Source organism: Liolophura sinensis, chromosome 6 (genome assembly GCF_032854445.1).
Source record: "Liolophura sinensis isolate JHLJ2023 chromosome 6, CUHK_Ljap_v2, whole genome shotgun sequence".
Taxonomy (NCBI): domain Eukaryota; kingdom Metazoa; phylum Mollusca; class Polyplacophora; order Chitonida; family Chitonidae; genus Liolophura; species Liolophura sinensis.
In genome coordinates this window covers 64,318,055-64,341,274 of record NC_088300.1, presented here as the reverse complement: position 1 = coordinate 64,341,274, position 23,220 = coordinate 64,318,055, and the positions used below count along the sequence as shown (strand labels likewise).

Genomic DNA, 23,220 nt, shown 5'->3' with positions numbered 1-23,220 from the left:
GATCTGTACGTCACACAAAACTGTCTTCCACCAATATGACAATATGGTCTGTATGTCACACAAAACTGTCTTCCACCAATATGACAATATGGTCTGTACGTCACACAAAACTGTCTTCCACCAATATGACAATATGGTGTGTATGTCACACAAAACTGTCTTCCATCAATATGACAATATGATCCGTATGTCACGCAAAACTGTCTTCCTCCAATATGACAATATGGTCTGTACGTCACACAAAACTGTCTTCCATCAATATGACAATATGATCTGTGTGTCACACAAAACTGTCTTCCACCAATATGACAATATGATCTGTACGTCACACAAAACTGTCTTCCACCAATATGACAATATGATCTGTACGTCACACAAAACTGTCTTCCATCAATATGACAATATGATCTGTATGTCACACAAAACTGTCTTCCATCAATATGACAATATGATCCGTATGTCACGCAAAACTGTCTTCCTCCAATATGATCTGTACGTCACACAAAACTGTCTTCCATCAATATGACAATATGATCTGTACGTCACACAAAACTGTCTTCCACCAATATGACAATATGATCTGTACGTCACACAAAACTGTCTTCCACCAATATGATCTGTACGTCACACAAAACTGTCTTCCACCAATATGACAATATGGTCTGTATGTCACACAAAACTGTCTTCCATCAATATGACAATAAGATCCGTATGTCACGCAAAACTGTCTTCCTCCAATATGACAATATGGTCTGTACGTCACACAAAACTGTCTTCCATCAATATGACAATATGATCTGTGTGTCACACAAAACTGTCTTCCACCAATATGACAATATGGTCTGTATGTCACACAAAACTGTCTTCCTCCAATATGACAATATGATCCGTATGTCACGCAAAACTGTCTTCCTCCAATATGATCTGTACGTCACACAAAAGTCTTCCATCAATATGACAATATCATCCGTATGTCACACAAAACTGTCTTCCTCCAATATGACAATATGATCTGTATGTCACACAAAATTGTCTTCCTCCAATATGACAATATGATCCGTATGTCACACAAAACTGTCTTCCTCCAATATGACAATATGATCCGTATGTCACACAAAACTGTCTTCCTCCAATATGACAATATGATATGTATGTCAGACAAAACTGTCGGTGGTTTACCCCTTGTGTGCCCTTAAGTTTCCTTCGCCAATATAAAATTGACAGTTGTTGAATAAGTGAAAAATACTTGAGAATGGCGTTAATCAAGAAGTAATTAATCCAAGAATCAATGGTTGGCAAAGCCTAGTAGACATGGAGCAATAAGACTTCCACCAATATAGTGGGATAACAAATCCATTTTCACTTACGTTCGGGCGCGGCATTGGCGGCGTTAACACACCTTTCGTTTCGATAAAAGATTACTGGGGCATGTATTACCAGACACGTTAATCCGCTAGTGTTTAAAAGTCGAGTGACCCCTCGTGAGGTCCCTCATTACTTCACACACATGACATGTAAGTGAGTTTCTAGAAATTTGGCTGCAATATATATTCGGCCAGAACCAAGGAAGCCATCAACCCATACCTGTGATTTGTAAAGGTCGACAGTATCAAGTGCTTGAACACATTTAACAAGCTTGACGTGGTGGTTAAATATTGCATAATTTTACAGGGCTGGAGTCTACGGAAACCATATTTTCGAATGTGTCACTAAAACCAAATTTCCCTCACAAGCGATATATATATATATATATATATATATATATATATATATATATATATATATATATATATATATAAAACAAAACAAAAAAATGACAAGAATTAGATGCAAACCATTTTATTTAAACCAAATAACTTAAATAAATAAGGACATACCACAAAACACTCTCAAAAATAACAACTGTAGATACAACGAACATCGCTATATTTACCTAAATGAATGAGTACTTTTCATATGTAAGTACGTTATTTAGGTCCTTTTCAAATTTTATATAAGAGCTAAAACTTTTCTTGTAAATTAAATTTTATGCCTGGCAACGAAATAATAATAATAATAATTAAAAAAAGGCGCGAGCAAGTAAATATTTCTGACAACTCCGTTTTCACGGTAAGGTCACAACATGTTGATGATATATATAGATGTATATAAATGCCGTGGGGCTATTCTCTGGCCGAAAACAACAACAACATACTGAGTCCGTACAGTATAATCCAACGTCAAGCACAAGTAAATGATGCACACCTGACTCAATACACCAAAAAGTGTAATATGTTTGCATAAATAAGTTAGTTACGATAAATATATATGTCTATATAAAGGCTCTGTATTGTTCTGGTCGATGGCAGTGTATATAAATATTTTAAATGCAAGGCATTTTGGTGAGATAATAAAAAAGTAAGTCTTAAGAAAATGCTATAGTTATGACACGAAATTACAACATATGAAACAATGTTTTATTGCACAATGTGTAGTAAATGCAAGGGAAATGACGTTTAAATCGTCAATATTCAAAGATCCTCGAGAATAACAAAGGATTTTAATACCTTTGGCAAAACTAATTGATCAACAGTTGATCGTATAGACAAATCCGATTTGTCTTTGATATAACGTCTCACAGTGGTGCGGCACTGTTCCAACAAAGATGGCGGCTTGGAGGCCATTTTGGCAAGAAGATCTTTAAGGCAACTTGTGATCTTCAAAGAGGCTGGAAAGTCTCCGGATGTGATCCACGATTCCCGGTACAATGGAACGCCAGCCTCCAGCAAACACCTGACGATCTCAGCTGCTGATTGGTCAATGGCGACCCAAAGAAGAGAGCGAGGCTCTGGATACAGACATTCAATTTCCACTTCCGAAGGTTGCATACCTGAGCTGCAGCACTCGACGCTAGCGTCAGCCAAGAGAAACTCTCGTACTACGTGGGGATGGTTCATGTACACCGCATTCCATAAGGGTGTTGCGCCTACCACGTTCTGTACATCCACATTAGAACCAGCATTGAGCAGATCCAACACTATCAACTCATTACCTTGAAATGCTGAATAGTGAAGAGCCGTATTTCCACCTTTGTCCTGCTTGTTCACATCACAACCTAGAGCCAACAAGTTTTCCACAACATCTTCTCTTCCCACTTGACAAGCCAGAGACAATGGCGTCTTGCCGTCAAAGCTTGACAAATCATGGATAGCACCAGACTGTAAAAGAAGGTCCATGGCCTCCCTGTAGCCACATAGGGCCGCCACGTGAAAGGCCGAGTACCCTTTATCATCCTGAAGGTTGACGTCAGCACCATGATCCACCAATAATTGGAGCGCCTCTGTATTGTGTGCATACGTCATCAATAAAGGTAATCCGTTACACTTTACATTACAGTCAGCACCATTCTGCATGAGCTTCTTCGCCATGACTAAATTTTCTGAAAGTGAAAAAAAAAAAAATGAAATTCGTGATTGCTCTTAAGTACTACATGATATGTACAATCACAAATTCAAAGAACCAACCGAGCTATTACTTGCTTTACTCGAACGGCATTAACAGCAATATTTTTTGAACGCTCGTATTTATAAATACTGTATTTTCCCGAAAATTACACACATCGTGCATTTTAAAGGTTATAAATAGAATTCTTTTGGAGCTGAAACTTTAAGTTTTTCTTGTAGAATATCATTCTATACATTCCATACAAACTTCAAAACACCTTTCTCGGATCAAGAACTCTAGGTAAATGAGTAACTTAGCGTATTACGAAATTCAGGTCAAATGCATCATATTTGTTATTTCATTACACAAATGCAGTCAGCAAAGGTACTAACCTTTCTCTAAGGCATAATGAAGTGGGGTTCTGTTTCGTCGACTGTTGACATTGACTTTGGCGTTATACTTCAACAGTAAGTTTAACATCTCAACATTATTGTTGTGTACAGCGTCGAATATAGGAGACTGTCCCTGAGCATCTTCAATGTCCGGAGAGGCCCCTCGCTGAAGCAGCAACCTGGCACATTCAACATTGTTACAACATCCGGCCACCTTTAGGGCCGTAATACCCCGCCTGGATGCTTCATTAACGTCACAGTTATGTGAAAACAGAAGAGACTCTACAGTTTTTATATCGCCCAAAGCAATAGCCGCCATCAGCGGCGTCTTCCCTGAGAACGTTTTGGCGTTGACGTCGGCGCCTTCGGAGAGCAGCAGCTGCGTAATGGGTCTGTGTTTCCGTGTGACTGATAAGAACAAAGGCGTGTAGTTCATGGGAGACGTGGAGCAGTTCACGCTTGAACCTTTGTCAATGAGATATCTGAGAAACCAGTGATGTCCCTGGGCAGCCGCTATGTGGACCAGTCTTTTCCTGGCGGTCACCTTACACGACCTTCTTGGCCAGCATGGACAGTGACCTCTTCGGACCATGTAGCTGACCAGAGACCAATGGTCTTCACGTCGTGACCCGATAGCGAAGGGATGGCGTTCGAAGATGTCCGCGTGTCGAGGGCAGCATTTGTCTGTTTGTAGAAAGGGGACAACAAATTTTTAACACCTGTTCTGACTGTAAACAACTTCTCTGATGAAGACGAACAATGAGTAAAATCTTGTCAAAAATATCTGCTCTTGTGTAATATAACTAAATATTGCTGACGTCTTTCATCTGGATGAGTTCAACGCACGGTAACTACATCATTACAAAGAAAAATCATATAAGCTGTCCTCAATCATGTTTATTATACTCTTTAAAAGTCTAAATCCTTCCACAGAAAATATGATTACGATGGAACAAATACATTTTTGCACATCCGGTGTACAAACGTCCACAGTAAATTGGAACGCGACGGTAATAGGAGTCTATATAAGTCATTAAAGAAGTCTGAACTCACCAACCACAATATCGTTGTTTATGTGGTCTATGTTTTCCTCGATAACCTGTAAGCCGGCTTCGTCAGCATGTAAGGCCGCCTTATATAAGGCACACTGGGTCAGTCGAGATCCTGAACATAGAAGAAGACATGTTATACTACATCACGTGTGAATAGCTGATGATAGGTGTCAGTCCATCGTCAAATGTAAACTACTGTATAAACATATACATGGCAAGCTCCAAGATACTCGATCATAAAAATGAAATCTATCATGGAATAAAAAACGAATTAAAAAAAACCCAACAACCCCCCCCCCCCCCCCCATTCTCCTTACGTATATTATTTCCTTCTGTGTGAATATCTTTCAATAATGTTTGGTCATGAAGATCATAGCATATAAAGCTTTTCTAAGCATAATTTGGAGAATTGTGGAGAAAAGTTCTAGGGAAAACCAATCAGTGTCAATCAGAATTATTGTTGAGGAATTTACCTGACGTTGGGAATGTCCGTTCCACTGTCCCCGAGAAACACGTTGAAAAGCGGCATTCCAAGTTCTGCAAAAGGATATAATATTATTGATTACTAAAATTTAACGCGACAAATCTCGCTTGCATTATGTTTCACTTTATATTTTTGATTTTTGTTTAATTTTGAAATTTAATTGTGAAATATGCCTTTACAGTCAAAGTAATGCGTTATTTATTCTATAGACGTTCGACTTGAGTACATCTGTATTAGTGCATGGTCGGGAGCGTCCGTGACACACACGTTACATCTATATGACACAACATTACCACCTGGCTCGCGCGTGCACGGGTACTTAACGAAAACGTACACAAAAACATGTTAACTAAACAGACAATTGTTAAAGTACCAACTTACAAGTCTCTGGATGAGCAGGTTGTCGTTCTTGGTCACGGCCCAGCTGTTGTGGGAGAGTAAATTGGCCGGAGACGCCATTGTCCTTGTCACTCGTCTGCGCCTGCTGGCGAAACAAGAGATAATCAGAATATAGAGAGCCATCGATGCGTTCTCAATCCTACTGCCAACAATCCTAAGTTAAGATAGGCAATTAAATTCCCAGCAGTACTCTTACCATCTGTCAGTGAAATTGGTTTTGAAGGGTGAGCAATAGAGCCCTTTTAACGGGTACTTCAGAACAGGCAGGAAAAGTTACCTAATGTACATCTGTTAGCACAAGACCAGGCTACACAATAAGTGCAGACAATAATGCGACGAGGTGCCAAGTATCGACCCGAGCCAGTCAGAATTCAGCTTAAATAATTAACTTAGTCAGCATTTGGCTTAACAATGTAAAAAGTCTCCCAAACGCACTGGCTGCGGTAGCCTAGGGATTTCCATGTATACATTAAGCTCTTTTTAATCAACACATACTATTAAAATACGAGCACTCTTGTTGTGCTTTCTATAACTTACTGTGAGGAATGGTTGAAAAATCGATGTAAAATCTATAACTATAACAAAACAGAAACTATAATATCTCAATTTTCTAAGCAGAATATTTAAATACATTCATAAAAAATGGACATAAAGGAATCGGGAATTTTGTTGCCAACATATGGTCTGATTACTCACAATCGTTTTTCTCTCTGATATGTTCTACTACTCATTCTGTTGCTACACCTTATGCATACAAGTTCCTTCAAGACATGAGCTTCAAACATGTCCACGTTTATCGGTTGTACTTATAATTGTATACTTAGGTTTTAAAGCCAGTGAGTGGGTCGCTGATATGTTATGGGCTTTACCCTACTTAAATCCGTAAATATAACTGTGGCATACAATCTACCGCATTGTAAAGGCTACATATACGTGCAAAAAATATACAGCAATATAAACCAAGACCAAATTTAAAAAAAAACTCGTTTTACTGGGGCACATATATGAGTAAAGGTGAAAATAGCTTTCTGGTTCTGCTCTAGTTATAGATGAGGTCAGTGCAGTGTGACCGACGCCCCCGGTCATCTCGGACAAACAGTCATATCATTTATTTAGTGTTGACCAAATGGCGAGTGATTCGCTCGAGGATTCCTCCCCAGGCTATCGCCCTATACCAACTGTTCGGCCTCTTTTTAGACTTAGTTAATTAAAATCAATGTACTCTTGGTAAAGTTAACACAAGAACAGGAAATGTAACTAATTTTCAGTAAACACCATTACTCTGGAGCCAAAAAAGGGTTTAAAGCTTTATTATACGGATTAGAGGCCGTCCTCGTTTAAAACTGTTTTGGTTAAGAGCTGTTATTTGTGTACAGTCAAATCTTGTGGGTTACTTTTTAATGTTGGACGAGTCTTATATATAGCTTACATACAAAATCAACTCTGTACGTTATCGCCAGTAGGCATATACTGAATCTTGACTAGAAGAAGGTGGGCATGGTTTTATTGGTTTCCATTCAGAAAGACCAACAGATGTATGCGAAGATCAGGGTATACTATAACTGTGCGTGAAGATTGAAGTGTATTAGGTTTCGAAGTTAATAAAGGTGTGAGTGAGATTGTGTGGGGATTAGAGTGTTGACAATCCGTTCCACATGTTAGTTTCCAAATGTCACTGATTAGAGGCAATTACCGAGTTAATGACCACATGCCAATAAGGAACGGCGCTTTGTGTTGTCATTGACACAGGCCTGGGGGATAGACGTAAACAGACGTACCCCCCGTATCTCAGAGTTAAACATCCTTTGTTTGGCGTAAGTAAAACCAGCTGGGAGGTAAGAATGACGAACAAAGTGTCTCTGTAAGTAAATTAACTGCAGGCAAATAAGAACCCAGTGGGAAGATCACCCGACTGCTTTGCTCATGTAAGACAGCATCGCATTTGCTTGACACGGATTTGTTGAAAAAATAACATTAGCACTACCAACATACATGCTGTAAAGATTTCAAAAGTTAAAAGCAATAATAATACCGCTAAACAAATGACGGATTAGTCAGAAAGATAGTTTATACCTTATAATTGGTATTGGCCTATGCTACAGATGGATATTTATTTATTTACTTCTTTCATTGGTGTTTTACGCTGTACTAAAGAATATTTTACTTAGTGATACGACAAAAAGCTGGCGTGTCCGTGTGTCTGTACATATATATAGAGAGAGCATTAAAATGGCATACTATATACATCTTCCAGATACTGTACATGGATGAATGATTGTGGATTTACTCCATATTACCAGTTTTTCAGCGATAGTTTGGCGATGCAGTACTTGACATGTATGCCTATTGCTTGTCTCGCTGTCATTGTCTTCAAGATAACAAAACTAAGGCAAAAACGAGATACAAGCGTCTGCTTTGTATTGGGTTAATATAACTACAGAATCAAAATTTGTATGTATACATATGTACATAAACATTTCTATAGAGACAATTTCTCGACATGACCGGAAATGGACACAAATGTTTCCGTAGATGACATTATTCCATGCTCCATTAACACACGTTAAATATTGGACAGTAGTACACAAAAGAGGCTGAATCAAACGAATGGTTACAGCCATTTGGTTGTCCTTTTTACCTAAGAAAAACTGACACAACGCTTCAAAAATTTACGGAAATATGACTGGACTTACCTTGTCTGCGTTAAAGTCTAATGCTATCTACACCTGGCCTTTCTTTATGCGGCGATCATACCGTCTGATCTGAAGTGACCGCTAGCGCGTGCTCTTTGTTGACGGCCTTTGTGAGGCTGGTTATAAATAGCACGCGCGGCGCTCAGCCAATGAAAATCTAGTATGGCGCGCAGCGAACATCTGTTCTGGCAGGTGTTTGTTAGCGAACGAGGTCTCTATATACAAGCGTAAGACGGGAACAAAAACGATGCGTTAATATTATAATATGTCATATTTAACTTAATTAACAAGGATAATTAGATAACCAAATGAGCGCTCTGAATTGTGGGTCAAAGAACATCAAAGGGTAGACCTGATAGAAGTTTTGCTACCAAAACGCACTAAGTACAATTACGGTAAACTGACAAATGATTAACCTCAAAAGAGCTAGTGGTCATACTGAATAGCTAGTTAACTAAGAATTCAAGATAACAGTGGGGAGGACATACACGCGGAATTAATGGTACATTTGGTGCGGACAACAACATATCAAACATGAAAACTTAAAGTAAGATTTATTTTTTACAGATCAGTTGAACTTAATCTTCAGTCTTCACGCTGAATACATATGCTGAATTGCACATATGGATAAAACTATTCATAGATGTTGGTGCATACTGTGTATACATCGCGGTTATATATGGGTTTATGTGCACACATACATAAAACGTATATTATTATTTAATTTCATCCAACGCTGAAAAAAAAAACACAAAAGGACTCTCATAAGAAATATCTCATCTTGTCTATGTGGAGAAATTATGTTATGCAATAATTGAGATTAATTGCAATAAAGGAATGAGCCTGGGTAGTTGTATGCCTTAGTCAAAAACAATGTGATAGTAGAGGATTTCTGAAATATAAAGAGATCATTCGAAGAAATTAAAACAAGACTTACTGAGTTTGACAAAAGGTTGTCCAGAACAGAGAAAATATCGTTGCAAATGCAGGTCCAGAGTCTGCAGATACTTATATACAGGAAAATCTATAACGATGTAAATATACAGGTAACATGTATAGCTATGGTTTTGACAAGGCGCCTGTATATTAAACCGATTATGAGCTTTTACATTGGGTTTCTTTTTAAAGTTTTATACACAAAATATAAAAATGAACAAAGTTGTCAACACATCTGTATAAGTCTATAGTTTATTGTCCAAACATATATATGCACAGTGTATTGTCAACCCTACTGGAATATACAGAGGCGGATATGTGTGTATATAAGCATGTCTGTCTAAACAACCGACTTAATGCCTTTTACATACAAGGCCTACATATAACATTAATGCAGAGCCATATCTGTGTTTACGCTTATAATAAACTTATAATAATTTCAAAGAGAAAACAAGACGTATATTCCCACATACACACACACACACATTTTTTTAAAAACAAGCAATGTCTTGAAATTGTTCAGAAGAAAACAACTGCAATTGATATTTACTGGACGGTGTAAAAATCCTTCACCATTCTCTAAGTATGCGTTTACTGGGGTATTTTTTTCCAGAGCTCCTTTCAGCTGGACCAGTTGTTAGCGTCATTAGCACATGCAGTCGACAATAGGGGTCGTCACTTTGTAGACAGGCCTAGCATTTGGTGCGCAAACATGAGCCCTTAAATACGGACAGGTGCCAGTAGGACGCGTGTCCTTTAGACACGAGCCCTTAGCCCTTATTCCAATCATGTACAAATGCCCACAAGTAAATATTTTAAATGTGGAAAAGGAAATAAAAATGATGAATTTTGAGATACAAAATGAGAAATAAGACAAAATGAGACAAAGCTTGAATGAACATTGAAATATATTTATTCTCAGTCTATAGGTGTATATTTTTCAAGAACATTGCTAAAAAAACAATGAAAAATAATAATACTTATTTCCTTGGAACGCGTCAGTTCTAGATGAATGGTCGTATTATAAAGGTGTTATATAGAGGTTGTATCTTAGTTTTCTCCACAATATTATTTAAAAAACGATATTTCCTGCTAAGAAATGTTGTTTTCATTTTTTTATTTGATTTTTTTAGAAGGAAAAAATGACTTACAAATAAAGAACATGTTTCTACATTTGAAATACGTGTGCATAAATGTGGGTGCATTTTCAGAATTGAAACAATTGCTACAGAGAGCTCGTGTCGTAAGGGATTATGTCTCGAGGGCTTTTGTTCTGCACTCCAAGCATTTGACCAAGAAGTCGGATGTTCGAATCCAGCTCTCGGCGCATAGAGCGCATGTAAACCAATTAAAGAGTCACCACTTCTCCAGGTAAATCCAGATGCATTTTCCCCCAAATGTTTTCTTTCCAACGTAATGACATCGTTATCTTAATTCATACACATTAATAAATGCTGTCCTACAATGCTGGCTGGAATACATGAAGCAATAGGCAGAATCCTACTTAAATGTTATTACTTATATTTCTATGCATCCGTATTTCCATGGGACTGGAAAGTTATATTTTATTCATCAACTGACCACATCTACATGTTTAGCCAAATTATACCACAAATAAACTACAACTCTAAAATTGGGTTTATTTTTGTCCACGAGTATAAATTCTCTCCTTACTCGGACATTGAAAGCTTCGGGTGCTTTGATATAGAGAGGCCGACAATACACCGGGCAGTAAGAACTGACGGTCAAGAACAGTTGCCCTCTGGCAATACTGGATAATGCATGAATTTGCAATATGGACAGCGGGCCATTCATGCATTATATTATTCACATCAGTCACGATAAACAATAAGCCGGTAACTGATGTCTTAATTGAAAGTGGAGTGAAAGCCTCCAACTTCTGTTCAGACCCTGTAACTTTAAAGAAATGTAACACCCGGCAGGACAGCCACTGTGTTGGCAGTCAGTGGGATAAATTGCTGCAAAATTATGATGGTGTGAATCGTAAATATATATACATGTAACTGAAAGAATCACACTGTTCTCACTGGATCGCCGTGTTGAAGACACCATGCAGACGCCAATGGCCATTCATTCACAATATACATGTTCACCGATTAGTACTTGAAGAAGCGATCTGTGACTAGTTGAAGAAAAAGAGGACGAGCATTATTTCATGCAACTAAATAATAAAACCAACTGAAAACATTTTTAGTCTGGCAACAACCTGCCGATGGTGGTGGGTTTCCCTTGGAATCTGCCCGGTTTCCCGCCACCATATAACGCTGACCGCAGTCGTGTAAGTGTAATATTCTTGAGTTCGGCGTAAAACACCAAATAAATAAATACAGAGCAAAAGAGAGAAGGAAGGAAAACATTTTCTTCCATGCCCTGTACAACGAGAAAATGTCGGTTTTGACAAGATGTCAACTTACATGTATGTAAGGTTCCTTGTGCAACAACAACAACTGTCACTTTGTTGAATAGGTTGTACGTCAACAATACCAAACTAAGGTGAAATATTTTTTTTGTCTCAAATTTTATTTCTTTGAATAAGCAGTGAACTTTATACAAAAAAATAATAATAAGAAAAAAAGTGAGAATACATGTAGCAGCACAGTAACACATGCACAGGCCTATATACAGATGTTACATTTATATATATATATATATATATATATATATATATATATATATATATATATATGGAGTTAAACAACAGTCGAATAAATTAATCATATTGACGGTCTATTTTAGCGCACGTTAAGTAAGACAACACAGACCATAACCGATCCCTTCCTGGATGCCATCAAGACGCTGAGAACAATGTATTTGATTTATTTGATTGGTGTTTTACGCCGTACGCAAGAGTATCTCACTTATACGACGGAGAACAATGGAAGCAAAATGGGTATTGACAAGTATTTAAATAGAAACAGTAATTGTCTGATTGAACTAAACCTTTATGTAAACAAGGTAACTTATTCAAAATACATAATTTGCTTATATCCCTTTGAGACCTACGTGTATAAAAATGAATGCATAAGAATACGTATTTGCAGTATATACAACTGCATATCTAAAGTAAAAAGCATTAATTTATCTATAAAAATCTAATGTCATAATTAATATCAAATGTTGGACTAGTCTAAGTGTTTTGAGCAGAGGTAGTCTGGGAACGAAAACAAATTAGCCTGCATGTAGCGGCTATGAAGGTGTGTACAAAACACATTTGCCACCTCTACCCTTCCCTTTTCTGTAGTTATAGTGATAATGGATGATAAAGAAATCCACATTTACCGTGAAGTTCAGCCCTCCTAACACTCAAGCCAAAGGACAATTGAACCAAAATTTGTAAAATTTGCTTAAAAATGAAAAAAATACAGCAATATCCTTCAAAACGAATCAAATCATTACAATACAGCGGTAAGAACATGCGTCACAATTTTGAACTGTCTTACTTAAAGTGAAAGACAGCGCTTGACTAATGTTTAAGTCTACTGAAAGGCTAAATATTTAAATTTTTAAATATTTTTTTTAGATTTTTTCAACCCAGTAAAAAGTTTCGTGAAACTTGGTCTTGACACAGCTTCAGCACGTCTCCATTATCTAGGGCAAGCTGACGTAACGTTTACTCTATCTTTCTAAAGTCGAAGGTATTTTCCGTATAATAGTCCAAGCAGTAGCCTAGGACAGATAGAAGTTGTGCACTTCGGCCAGGGAAGCCCGCCCAAGTGATAAATATAGTTTTCTCGGAAATTAGACATACTGGAAGAATGTTTCTTCCACTGCTTGAACTGTTGATACAGCAGGCCTACTATATCATTTACAAGGAACTCCATCGACCCTGTTTCAATAGCCTAGCTGCAGATGCACGGCCGGACTATTCATGGTTCAGGTAAAAGCCTCCGGAGCGGTTGTCCTGGTGATTTTGAGCTCAATTAAATGTTTACAAAATTTAACTGTTGTTAAAGTTGCACAACAGGACTGTTGTGCAACTAGATTCATACTCAATTCTGAAATAAATGGAAATAAATCTAAGCACCAATGAGGCTGATCTAAACATTCTACTGTCGCTTGATTTTATTCTTCAATTTTGTATGGGAGAAAGACGAAGGAGCAAAATTTATATTCTTCAGTTGTAATAAATTCAGAGAAAAGAAATTATATCATAAGATTTTTAATATATTTTAAGCGTTGTCCGGTGAAATGCCGTCATCTCATTCCCATAAACTTTCGGCATCAATAATGCAGTTTGCACAGATTCTGATAAATTTATTATTTAAAAACTGCTGACTAAATGTTAAATTGAATGACAAAAATGTATTTAGGGAGATGAATGCGGTTTGGGAGGAGACGGTATGCTACTGTTTGACACAATTTGTGATACCATGGTTGAATATTATAAGGCTTGTAAATGAAATGATTTTACGTCTGTGGTGGTCCGTAAATGATACGGACCTGTCCTACAACACTTTGTGAACGGCCCATCGGGTATCATTCAACTAAACCATTTTAAACGACAACAAAGTGATATCTTATGCAATAGTTTTGTTACTCAAAGAAGTGGATGGGTAAAGGCTACGTCACATCTTAAACCGCGCAATCAGATACCAACGTGTTTGAATGGATAAAATTCTCAACATGGCTGCCTTGACTCACACCAGCCATTTGTGCAGTATTGTCATTTTGTGCTACATGTTATGGGGTGAAATCTCATTAAAATAATAAAGCATGATGCTTTTAAGAAAGTTTGAGTATCCTGCTTTCCACTGAAATATGTTTTAGCTAGGCGCTGTTTTGTCCTTTAATTAGGTTTTCAGATAGAAATAAAGATGCCTCCATTGCATTCGCAGACCAGACCGTACACCCTTGTCTATACATGTGTCCAATATACATGTAGTAAACATACAACATAACCGCCAATCATCTTGTAACTGCTATAGAGGAGTCGTCGTCGTCCCTATCCTGAATGTTTTCGGTGTGAGTAGGTTCCTCTTGGGCTTCGGATTCAACGAGATCACTGTACCAATTACCTATCAAATGGATGTGTACGAGTCTGAAACAGAAGTTTTACTTATTTAGGAATACTCATCAAAGGAAACAGCGTCACATAGTTATTATTCAGTTAATTTCAACGAGTATATAAGACTGTTCAAAGCGGCCTATATGCATGTACGGTCGCTGTCACCAAAGGATGTAGGCAGGTGAGTCCGAGCCTCACTCTGATTATATTTAACCGGCCCCGACAGCACAGTTCGTAGCGCCTCCGGTTCAGGAGGCTGGAGATCCAGGGTCAATCCTGGGTCGCGTCATACCTAAGACCTTAAAAAGAGGAAGGTGTAACTTTCTCTTAAGGGGATAGTGCAACGACTGGTTGACCTGTATCAGTGTATTGGTTCGTGCTGGGCGGCTTACTTGCCTTCGTAAGTCGTCCCAATGAGGCAGCACCAGATAAAAGAGCGGTGGAATAACATTCATGCAAAGAAAGACAGTGGTGAGTTTTGATGGTGATTTTAAGTACTCCATATACTTACAGCATTAATCCGATAGATACGCTACAAAGGCCGGCCATTATCTGGAAGGTCAGCCCAGGGTAGAACTGTGTCGCAGAGTAGATATTATTGAATATTACGGAGGCCAACAAAGTAGCTATACTTTCAATCGAGGCTACAGCACCGAATATTTTACCTGAAATAAACAGTTTGTACAGGTTTATACATATTTTACTAGTTCTACACCCACGACTTCCATACGGACAACACGCATGCCCTACTTTCTATAAGAAAACCAAAATTTATACTCATACTTTCATCGGGTATGGATCTGAGCTTGGTTCCGCGGAGCAATACGTTCAATGGACTCAACTGATGTGTGAAAGATCCAGGATTTACACCGGAATTAAGTCTTTTGTTAGAATTGAAAACTGGGTTTCGAATATTCGAATCTACTTATATGTATTGGACTGATGCAAAAGCAGATATTAAATGTGTGTATTTGTGAAAGATGCATTGGTTAATTAATCATACCAAATTCGTTCTCCTTTCTCTTCGAGAAAAAGGCTCCTCTCTCAAGTTGTTTACAAGACTCAGCATATATCTTAACCACTAAAAGCCCACCTGGATGTCTTACGAAAAAACAATTTGAAGTTATTCGGAAATAAAGAGACTAAAACAGGCTTTACTAAGTTAATTTACCAAGGTACTGACCTTGTTCATCTTTCTCCACCATTCTTGACATCAAAGAACGACACCCTGCAGAAGGATAACCTTCTAACATAGACACCACAGGCACTGCAAATACATAATTGTTTTTGTTACTTCTTCCCAAATTTCGAATCGAAAAGACCTCTAAAGTTTCGATGAACGTTTCTTCAAAGTTTAGAAATATATGTTTATCTCTCACTTCTGTGCAAATGTTCAAGGGACATTTCCAGTTAATCTGTTTAGTCTCCAGAACTATCCCCAAAATCATGTTTTCCCGGAATATCGAATAAGTTTACGACCCATAGCTGTGTAGAATACTGCCCCAGATCGCCTTCTAAAATTTACAAACATGCAGTATGTTTTCTCATGGCCGCTTTTCAAATAAGTTTTAACTGATATAAATAAATACCTACAGGTAAATGCGACTCTACAATGCTTAACTATACCTAGAAACACCATCCACGTTTTGGAGGACAAGCCGAGCAGCACCAACCCTGCCACTTTGGACACCAATCCCGTGAGCACCAGCGTGGAGTCACGGAGTCCGATCTTCTTGAGGAGTGGCAGCAGGGATAAAAGAAGGAGGCTCCGGAGCCCGTTGTGTAACCCCTGTAGGTAACCATAGAGACCATAGGACCAAGACAACGGCGAGTGCCTCACGAATAGCAGCAAAATGTCCATCTGACCTGCAAGATAAGCACAATTACCAATCAGATATCTATTAAGTATTTAAAATGTCATTTCGTTTATATTTCGAAAAGTGAAAATCAAAATTCGGGAGCACTTGAAAAGCGTAAACTGTTAGTATTAAATTAGTAGGCCTGTATCGAAAATTGAACACCTGAAACCATATTCACTGTGAAGTTTAATGCGATTTGATTAAGTAAAACTGCCTGCGTGGAATCTGTCCGGACTCCTTTCAGACAATAGACCTCTTGCTTCACAACACGGAGACAGGACAATATACAATATGACGACACTGGAATTGTCCTGCTTGCTTCGAGTAGATATGGTTTTGATGGTTGTGGTATGAGCGCTGAACTGAACACTGAACAAAAGCTGGCGATGAAATCTTGCATCTTACACCTATTTTTGGAGAGGATTTTCACAATACTATATATCGACAAAAGGCCGGTGTATTTATAAATCCAGATCAAAGGAAAAGCGCAAATATCCGTGACAGAAGGACGTACCAGATGTGCAAATCATTAGTATTGCGATGACAGAAAACAGAATCCAAAGGTGTAAGCGATTATGGCCATCGCGTCTTCTGAACGCACAAACCATCGATTCCTTCACGTGAGTCACGTTGAAATAGTGCCCCAGTCGCTGCCTTAGTCTTTGGTCGGATTGACTTTGGCCACAGTCTGTTTGCAATTTTTTTACAAATATTAAAACGTACATAAGTGCAATGACGAACAGGACTGACGTCAAAGAAAACAAAACAGTAAAACTAGCTCGATCAAGAATAATCCCCATTAATATCACTCCCAGCGTTCCGGCGATGAAGGACATGGCTTCTACGACAGCAACACGAGAAGTTCGAGATCTCGTTTCCGAAACGTGAGTCACATAGCTGAACGTCGCCATGATCATCGTTACAAATCCGCCAGTTAGCCCGTTCAGTATAGGTCCAACTAACAGCACAGGCAAAGGTAACTTGACAAACACGCTGTTAATCAGGAAACACAAGGAAGAAAGTGCTCCACCAATGCATGGCAGTATCAGAGGAAGTTTCCGGTCGATCTTGTCACCCCATGAGCCAATGAAAGCCGTCGTTAGAATAGATGGTGCCGTGAGAGAAATGGTGAGGAATGTAATCCATAACGACGTCTTCGACTGAATAAACGTTTCCTCAAAGTTTGGCGTGTCGTTGTGTCTAAGTCTCTCACAAAATTGGGTGCTATTGTACTTTAGGAGGCAAACTTTTGAAAACGCAAGACCTTGCGTCGCGGGAAACTGCAGAAAAGACGCCAACATGTACACGAACAGTACAGGTTCTACCGTTATGCCCTTGAAGAAGGATTTACAGGTGTGACGACACGTCATCTTTACTGCTGTCTTCCAGCTTTATTTGACGCCTGCCTGTAAATTATAAAAAAAAAAAAAATATATATATATATCAGTTTTGCAAATAATGCTATATAATAGCTACAAAGATGCAAGAAATTTCAATTTTGCAAATAAAACTGTATTACTGTTAATTGAATGCAGAAAGCTATATGAGCGCTGGCCAAGCCATGGGCGTATATAGACACACAGGAAACGACGAAGTCATATACCTATTTATACAGTATATAGATACCATACATGTAGGGACAGAGTCCGGTTTCTCTGCCAACCGCAAAAATGGAGATACAGAAAAGTTTGTGAAGTGTGACACACCATCACCCATCTATCTACCCAAAAAATTAAAGCGCCATATATATAAACGCAAAACAAACGCAAGGTATGGCCTGGAAATGGCTGAAAATATGGACAAATGACAAGCGTATAGAAAATGAAAGATCTAATTCAAAAGGACTGAAAGTTTCAAATTTATATAGGCCTATTAAATGTTTCCGGATATGCTTCAGCATCTAGAACGGATTACACTGGACGAGAAACTAATGAACGCCATCATTACGAATCTTCCGAGTCGCCTTCATGACGTGTCACTCAACTGAACTGAACTGAACTGAAATCTGTACAGCAAGCTTAACTATTAGTTCCACATAAAAATAAAATGAAAGCCAAATAGGCAAGACTTGCTTCCAAAAGGACCGACTTCATGCAAACTGAACAGTACGTATTGCTATTTTTTTTCCAGATGTACACGGCTCTGTTCATCAGTGTGAATTCCAGATGCAATGGCTTCGCCTACCTAGATCAACATAAAAAGTTCATGCATGCTTGCAGAAAGCTTGGTTCTAATTATGTTATTATCTGTATTGATACCTGTCATACAGGCCTACATATGCATAGGGGCTATAGAGCTAGCATAGGGCCTAGTTTCAGACTCGAAGAGATGAAATTATAAGGGACATTCATTTATATAGACAAATAGCCGATACCCGAACATCAAAATACCGTTTGTCCCAGACTGTGCCAGACGTGTTTAGCCCCGATCATTCAATCAGACTGAACACTTGCTTACACCATGGAATCCATTCACACAGTATGTCGCTTTGTGTCTGATTTACGCTGTGAATTTTATCAGCGACGTGTTTACAATAGCGAAATTGGACTTTGATCAGGCAGCCTACATATAAATTGCGTAAGAACTAAAACACTGCATATACGCTACAGATATGTGGTACGTGACCAGCAGTTGAATGAATGCGTGTCTCTGACCTAAATTGTCGCCAGATTTTCTGCTTAAAAACTCAGAGCTGACACGTAAATAGGGAGGGGCATACCGTTCGTCTTTCAGATCCTAGTTTTTTAGAACACCGAAACTGTCCCGCTGACAACTTTCCCTGTCGGCTTTCTGTTTGAACCGTTCAATCTTCGCATTTCATCGTAAAACCCAAGAGAGCACCAGTGAGGTAAAAATGTTTGCTTGTGGCCCCTTACCTCGTTTGGTGTTAATATATGCATTATTGCAATCTGGTAACGCTGATTCTTCTAATGATGATGGCGATACAAAACCTAATGTTGTGATATTTCTAGCAGACGATCTTGGCTATGGAGATTTAGGTTGCTATGGTAATGATAAAGTGGCGACGCCTAACATCGATGCTTTGGCAGCGGAGGGGTTGAAGTTTTCCAGGATGTACTCTCAGCCCGTGTGCACGCCAGCCAGGGCTGCTTTACTTACAGGTACGTAGGCCTACAAAATACACTCTCCCTCATAGATCATTATTTGATCTCACCCACATACCAATATTTTACATATAGAATACAATGGATTGGCCTATAGATTCTTAAGCTTCCTCAGTTCTAATTTGTATCTAGGTATCAGCCACACCCACTCAGTCATGAGATTTCGTCATGTAAACTGAACAATTCACCATATATACTGATGTCATCCTCACACTCTTCTCCCTTGGTAATAGTATGTATGAGACCGCTTTAATGGCCTAATGGTAAGAGCATCTGCCTCAAAGTCTGAGAGATCGGGGATCAAACCTGGTCAAGGTCATACCAAAGAATCTAATAATGGTATTTGTTGCTGCCTCCCTTGTCACTCAGCACTGAGAGATTACAACCAGGAAGCAGCTAGGGCTGGTTGCCCAGTGTCAGTATAAAGTGACTGGGTGGGGTGTCATGTCTGGTGTCTTTGACATGATGCTTCAGCGCACTGAGTGGCAGTATGGACTCGCCTTACCACAAGATAACACACTACATGTACATAGACCTAATGTCTCTTCATTGTCTCATGACGAAAAATTGTTATGTGAGACATAAGACCCCAAGAATATATATACATTTATTATTTATATACCGGTAATGGTGAAATGTCAGGATTTCCATCACTGATAGAGGTAATATCTCACTGGCAAGAGTTAGATATCAGTTTTGTTATTACACACCCTGATGTCACTCTGACATTTTAAGCAATCAGAGCTTAGCAGAATGATGTTATAATACAAGTTCAATCAACTTTAACATTCCTACGTCTTTACAAGACAGGCCGCCATGCTATATACACAAGTCTGTGAAGGTCTACAGCCAAAAACTTTGCTTAGACTTGTTCAAATACACAAAATCATGATATTGTCAGAATTCGCGTCTTGTGGGTTATGATTTTAACCTCTCACAAGAAAAATATTTATGATATTCAACCTTCACTGCATGTGGGTCTGTCAGCAACCTGCGGATGGTCGTGGGTTTCCCCCGGGCTCTGCCCGGTTTCCTCCCACCATAATGCTGGCCGCCGTCGTATAAGTGAAATATTCTTGAGTACGGCGTAAAACGCCAATCAAATAAATAAATAAATAAATAAATCACCGCATGTGCAATGACCTCTGTGCATCTATACCTAGTAATGACTACCTGTAACTCAAAGCAGAGTTCAGCTTCGAAGCCACTGAACTACACGCAGAAACTTTCACTGACCTTTATAAATGCCAAAGCCTGCATCTTTTTAACAGTAATCTAGCAAGTTGAACTTTTGAATCACAGAAGATTGAACCAGTGACAAGCTTGTCAGAAAAACATGGCTGTGGCTGTTTAGGTTTGTTGCCACACCCCTTCTAACATAACTTAAGTTGTATTATTTGTTGTTTTCTTTTAAATGTTTGCATATTCTGTCTTTCTTCCTTAGCGATTAATATAAATATGGAAAAGCTTATGTGATGACTTCCAGAGCATGTATTAATGGTAATGCTGTTCTATTATTTTCATATTCCAGGAAGTTACCCTGTGAGACATGGTTTAATGGGAGACTCCTTGGCTATCTTCGGTCCAAACTGGCCTGTATTTAGAAGTCATGCCCAGCCAGGTGGGATAGCCTGTAGCAGAGATACCTTCCTACCTCGCATCTTCCAGTTATCAGGGTACCGAAATGCCATGATAGGAAAGTGGCACCTGGGCATTGGCAGAGATGGGGAACATCTGCCCATGAAATGTGGGTTTGATGTATTCTATGGTATTCCAGGGTCTCATTGTGCAGGATGTACCAGTGACGAGAAATACAGACTGACTGACCATGACTTGTTTGTGAGGTCTGTTTCTAGTCACATTCCAGCCATTAGTGCTGTTGTGGCTTTTCTTCTCACAGGTGTATACATGAACATGATAGGGAAGCATGCCATCGTGCTTATCCTTGCTTGTTTCTGTATTGGCCTGTTTCTACATCGTGCATTCTTCTTTTTGCTACATGACAACCCTCTGTCTTGCATTCTGATGAGAAACAAGGAGATCATCGAGCAACCATACAAAGATGATAATATGACACTGAGGATGACGAATGAGGCCATAGGGTTTATTTCAGATCTGGACCATGCTAAAACCCCCTTTTTCTTGTTCATGTCATACTTACAGCCACATGTTCCCAGCTTCAGATCTAAAAATTTTGTGGGCAAATCTAAGCAAGGACAATACTATGACTCTGTCATGGAGATAGACTGGAGTGTGGGTGTTGTTGTCAAACGACTTCAGGAGTTAGGTATCAAAAATAACACCCTGATTATTTTTGCCTCTGACAATGGCCCCGAAATCACTAATCCTGTAATAGATATACCCAACCCGCTTGAGATGCAGGGTTCTACTCTGTACAAATCAGAGCAGCATAAGGCAGGTGTTGAGCTGTCAGGTGAAAAGGGTTCTGTGAGGGAAGGAGGCATCCGTGTGCCTGCAATCATCTCATGGCCAGGCCACATTCCTCCAGGATCTCAGTCAAATGCTATGACCTCACTAATGGATGTCTTCCCAACAGTTCAAGAAATTCTTAAAATTGGAAATGTTAACCGATTTATTGATGGTAAAAGCTTGACTCCAATATTCAAGAACCCAGGCTTAATTATCCACCATGAGATGTTACTTCATTTCTGTGATATGAACAGTGTGGCTGCAGTGTCATATGGAAACTATAAATTGCACTATCTCAGTGGAAAAAACAATCACAGTTGTGCAGGAGCCATACTTCAGCCCCCTCTTCTCTTCAATATTACAGAAGATCCAGGGGAGACAACTCCTTTGCCAGTGTACGAACATGAGCCACTTCTTCACAAGGTTCACATGGATGTTATAAAGCAGCAAACCAGTTTATTACCAAAAACAGTGGCTCAGTCTTCACATTTTGCTAGGGTTCCACGTCCATGGCTGTTTCCTTGTGCAAATTTTCCTTACTGTCACATTTGACTACCTGAGTAACAAATTATGAATACCTAATAATCAATAGTTAACTGTCAAACATTTATACATAATGTTGCTTTTGTCTGTGACATAGTGGTTGTATATGTTTTGAGAACATAAATTTAATGTAAATATAAAAACAATACTGTTAAAATGTATAGGTATATATCTTGTAAGATTACCCACTTACGATACATATGATTTAATGGCTCTTTCCATACTACATATATATTTATTCATCATTTTAAGATTCTTTTCATGCATATTTCTTGGAACCTCAATGCCCTTGAAAATAAATTTAATAATTTTTCTCGACAAAGTGTAAGATTGTAATTTCAAATTTCTTTTGATGGACATTTACAATGGTTAGTCAAAATATTAAATGTATTACAAAATAAATGTGGATGTCACTTATTGTTGCAATTTGCACTCACATTTACACAAACTGGTACAATGTAGTTGTTATGTGACATTTACTGTATTGCTTGAGTTCATAAAGTGTGTTCAATGGAGGGCTGAGCATTCAAAATATTGTGTATGCAAATTAGGTAATGACGGGCAATTTTGATGATCCAACTTGCTACTGACAGCTTTCTGTAGCATTTATTATCATTCCAAAGGACTTTGGATGAATTGCTGACTGAGCAGTCTAGTGGAAGTCCACGAGCCCTTGTCTAATGAGATTGAAAACTGAAACCCAGACCAAACCATTTTAACTGCAGCAATTTTAAGTCAAGACCTGGTGAGATGCGGTAGTTCTTCAGATCCAAGATTTATTAAAAACAGAGAAATATTACTGATTCAACTTTTCTTGAATATGGCACAAAACACCAATCAAAATAAATGAATTTTCTT

General features: G+C 38.6%; 3 protein-coding genes across 3 annotated transcripts; 1 reads left to right on the top strand and 2 right to left on the bottom strand.

Annotated features, from left to right (window-relative positions):
* Positions 1-2,510: 2,510 nt before the first annotated feature.
* LOC135467429 (ankyrin-3-like) lies at positions 2,511-5,991 on the bottom strand. The gene is made up of 5 exons (XM_064745202.1): positions 5,733-5,991; positions 5,341-5,404; positions 4,869-4,979; positions 3,816-4,499; positions 2,511-3,418 (listed from the first exon to the last, which is right to left on the bottom strand). Exons 1-5 carry the CDS (start codon positions 5,871-5,873, stop codon positions 2,511-2,513), a joined length of 1,908 nt encoding a protein of 635 aa, XP_064601272.1. The 5' UTR covers positions 5,874-5,991.
* Positions 5,992-12,536: 6,545 nt separating this feature from the next.
* Positions 12,537-18,751, bottom strand: LOC135467915 (lysosomal proton-coupled steroid conjugate and bile acid symporter SLC46A3-like). The gene is made up of 6 exons (XM_064745842.1): positions 18,655-18,751; positions 16,779-17,670; positions 16,032-16,271; positions 15,589-15,672; positions 14,917-15,070; positions 12,537-14,438 (listed from the first exon to the last, which is right to left on the bottom strand). The coding sequence occupies exons 2-6, from the start codon at positions 17,632-17,634 to the stop codon at positions 14,306-14,308; spliced, it is 1,467 nt and encodes a 488-aa protein (XP_064601912.1). The 5' UTR covers positions 17,635-17,670; positions 18,655-18,751; the 3' UTR covers positions 12,537-14,305.
* A 354-nt stretch (positions 18,752-19,105) lies between these two features.
* Positions 19,106-22,714, top strand: LOC135468765 (arylsulfatase A-like). Its single transcript, XM_064747179.1, has 2 exons — positions 19,106-19,386; positions 20,921-22,714. Exons 1-2 carry the CDS (start codon positions 19,119-19,121, stop codon positions 22,369-22,371), a joined length of 1,719 nt encoding a protein of 572 aa, XP_064603249.1. The 5' UTR covers positions 19,106-19,118; the 3' UTR covers positions 22,372-22,714.
* Positions 22,715-23,220: the final 506 nt, after the last annotated feature.

Bases quoted from the DNA above. Each gene is read 5' to 3' on its own strand.
- LOC135467429 (XM_064745202.1), bottom strand. From the start codon at position 5,873: ATGGCTCTCTATATTCTGATTATCTCTTGTTTCGCCAGCAGGCGCAGA. The intron at 4,500-4,868 runs GTGAGTTCAGAC...TTCTACAAACAG, and splicing joins AAACAACGATATTGTGGTTG to ACAAATGCTGCCCTCGACAC. The intron at 3,419-3,815 runs GTTAGTACCTTT...TTTCACTTTCAG, and splicing joins TCATTATGCCTTAGAGAAAG to AAAATTTAGTCATGGCGAAG.
- LOC135467915 (XM_064745842.1), bottom strand. From the start codon at position 17,634: ATGACGTGTCGTCACACCTGTAAATCCTTCTTCAAGGGCATAACGGTA. The intron at 16,272-16,778 runs GTACGTCCTTCT...CTTATCTTGCAG, and splicing joins ACTAATGATTTGCACATCTG to GTCAGATGGACATTTTGCTG. The intron at 15,673-16,031 runs GTATAGTTAAGC...ATGTATTTGCAG, and splicing joins AACGTGGATGGTGTTTCTAG to TGCCTGTGGTGTCTATGTTA.
- LOC135468765 (XM_064747179.1), top strand. From the start codon at position 19,119: ATGTTTGCTTGTGGCCCCTTACCTCGTTTGGTGTTAATATATGCATTA. The intron at 19,387-20,920 runs GTACGTAGGCCT...TTCATATTCCAG, and splicing joins CAGGGCTGCTTTACTTACAG to GAAGTTACCCTGTGAGACAT.